At 32.3% G+C, this 3254-nt stretch overlaps 1 protein-coding gene across 1 annotated transcript; it reads left to right on the top strand.

Moving 5' to 3' along the window:
• The first annotated feature begins 565 nt into the window (after nucleotides 1-565).
• On the top strand, nucleotides 566-2818 carry LOC112518697 (non-specific lipid-transfer protein 1-like). Its single transcript, XM_025126483.1, has 2 exons — nucleotides 566-912; nucleotides 2773-2818. Exons 1-2 carry the CDS (start codon nucleotides 566-568, stop codon nucleotides 2780-2782), a joined length of 357 nt encoding a protein of 118 aa, XP_024982251.1. The 3' UTR covers nucleotides 2783-2818.
• The last annotated feature ends 436 nt before the right edge of the window (nucleotides 2819-3254 follow it).

Below are 3254 nucleotides of genomic sequence, written 5' to 3'. Positions count from 1 at the left end.
AATCTAATTTAAATTATAATAAAAAAATTGAATTAAATAAATTATACAAAAAAAATGAGAACTATTAAATAGTAAATTCGATACTAATATCAATTTATTTTTTTAAATTTATATTTCATTCAAAAATAAAAATATTATCGTTTTTGCATAACCACATACAATCATATTTATATTGATAGAGACGAGGAATAAAAAACTAAAAATTAAAATCAAGATTATCTTGCTGCATTGCGTGAACACCGGTATATATAAAAACAAACTAAATTAATTTTGAGATTAAGGTTTATATGGTTCCATTGCAGTTGACCTAAAACCTACCAGTTTCATAATTTTTTAGGGTTAACAAACCTCCATTTTTAAAATATTGGAAGTGTAAATTTCTATCACAGCTTTAGATACTATAAGCGTAGACGTACAACTACATGTTTCTTGTCAAATTTTCTGTTCACACACAAAAACGCATATCTTTTCTCTGTTTTTCACAAACTATATAATGAACAACCCTCACAAACCCTTTGCATCTAAAACTCAACGTTCTCTCGATATACACAGTAGAACACCATCAATGGCAGGTGTAGCAAAGGTGGCGATAGCGGTGGTGCTCATAGCCATGGTGGCAAACGTACGGTATACAACAGAGAGCGCAGTGACTTGTGAGTTGGTGGTTAGTAGACTAACTCCATGCGCCAGCTACCTGATTAAAGGAGGCCCAGTGCCTAAATCGTGCTGCACCGGTGTACAGTCATTGTACAAGGACGCAGACACCACCACTGACCGCCAGACTGCTTGCCGGTGCCTGGAACAAGCCGCCACATTGGTCCCTGGAATTAACGTCGACAACGCTGTTAACCTCCCTGCAAAATGCGATGTTTCAATCCCCTACAAGATCAGTCCTGTTTTCAACTGCTCCACGTATTTCATTCACTAACCTTACCATACTTTCTTTCTGGAGTAATAGAAATTTTCATTCTTTCTTTTTAAGGGCTTGTTTTGGAGCGTGATCTAATAGGATTTCACATATTTTCAACATGATACGTGCGGTCAGAATCAATGTCTAGTTACCACTATAAAGACTCGATACTCTAGAATAATATGTGCCCTTCTAGCCTTCATTGGAGCGTGTTTAAATCTCATGTTGGCTAGGCATGGATCGATGCTTCTCAATATATATTGGAATCTCTCTTCTCCCCTTAAGGCATGTAGTTTCACATATTCACACATGGTATGAGAGTCGAGATCCACATTTTATTGGCTTGACAATATGGTACAATTCGTGCCACTACAAAAATAAATTGATTTTATCAAGACGCCTAAAATATAGAAGTGTTCTAAGAAAAATATTTTATAGGATTTAAGTTTATAGGATCAAAGCAAAAAACGATATAAAAGTATTACAATAGGTTTATAGGACATTGTAGGTGTTTTAACAAGTTTATTAGGATGTTTTAAAATAAAGTGTCATATTAACTATTTTATGTGATACTATTCGAGAAAGTTTCATATAAACACAAGTGTCTGGTAAAAAGATGAGTTTGTTTATAGTATCCTATAAATTAGTTAATATGACACTTTATTCTAAAAGCATCATAAGAAATTGTTAAAACGCCTAAATGTGTCCTATAAACTTATTATATCACTTTTAGATATGACATTTTATAGTTTGTTCTTATAAACTTAAGTTTTATAAAGTATTCTATTAGGACACTCCGATATGGTGCCCTAGAAAAAAATGCAACAAAATTCATGATTTTAAGGTTTAGAAAACCCTTTTAAGTATATATGTTTATTGATTAAATACTTGTCCTAAAAATATTGTAAAAAAAGTTGAAAAAAATGAGTGACCAAAACAATATAACTATGTATGCCTAAATTTACACAAACAAATTTAAGATGTATGTAAATAATCATATAAATAATAAAAGCCCTTTGAAAATACCTGAAATTTATTGTAAAAAATTGTGTATTCAATAAAGTAAAGTGTTTATTTTAGAAGCCGTAGAAAACTTGACATTTATAAAAGAAGAATTTGATATGAATACATAAAGTTTCAAGTGGGTAATTAAGGTTTAAGACTATATCAATTTTATTTTTGAAGCCAATTAATGCCACTTTTGACTCGAAGGTGGTTCTGCCGCTTAGGACGATTAGATGAAACCAATTTTGTCGTAACGTGTCTATCTAGCCTTAGTTGGAGTTGGAGGGGCATGTTATATTCCTACCTAGGCCATGGGCGGACCTACCTAAGTGGCATGAGTGGTACATGCCATCGTATTATTTCTTCGTCGAAGAGTAAAAAATTTAGGTTTGTGAATAGTGCTACCGTATAGTTTTAGAAGGTGCTACCGTATTTTCCTGAAATCCAAATAGTGCAACTAAAAAATTTAGGTTTGTGAATGGTGCTACCATATCGTTTTAGAATGTATTACCGTATTTTTCTCAATTCTATAAAAATCATACTTTTTGTAATTATTTTTTGGTATATATTGACCGTTTTCAAAAGATGTAGACACGTCGAGTACAAGTTTAGGAGTTGTTTATCGATCTTATAAAAACCATATTTTTTGTAATTATTTTTAGATGTATATTATATTATATTAATTATATGGTGCTACCGTTTGAAAAAAATCCCCCCGAACTAGGCTTTATATGCTATGTTAGGAACCTTCTTTAATAATCAAATAAGGTTTCACTTATTCCGACAACTTCATTGACTTATTGTACGATACAGTAAACTATGCATAGTGATGAACATATTTTGAACTTGTGTTGCAGTGTACAATGAGAAGCATATGAAAGGAAAGTGAAGCAGGATGTTGAAGCAGATGAATAATAATGGAGATGATGATCCATGCTCTAAGCTAGTATCCAATTAGCTAATTTTACCACTAGTATTCGCTCTATCGAACACTCACTTTCACTATAAATATATATACACACAATTATATTCGGTTCACGTAATTTTTCTTTGTTAGTTATTTACCATTTTGCAGAAATCCGTCTCCTATTTCTTGTCATATCTCATGTAAATGAAATTAATGACCAAATTTCCATTACCTTCTTCTCCCAAAAATTTAGCTGATAGTTAGCAACAAGTAGTAAAAAGAACATATAGGAATCATCGGTTTCAAATTTGCCAATTCAAATGACCTCAAACTAGACCTAAGTTATCTTGATAAGAACAAAGACACGATCATGAACCTCGGTGGCCACAAGGGGATTTTTATTCCTCATTGGATTCAAACATGCGACCTTTG

Source organism: Cynara cardunculus, assembly GCF_001531365.2.
Source record: "Cynara cardunculus var. scolymus isolate 2C chromosome LG 9, CcrdV1, whole genome shotgun sequence".
Classification (NCBI taxonomy): Eukaryota; Viridiplantae; Streptophyta; class Magnoliopsida; order Asterales; family Asteraceae; genus Cynara; species Cynara cardunculus.
Note: the sequence above shows the minus strand (reverse complement) of the source record. Positions and strands in the feature narration are given on the sequence as shown.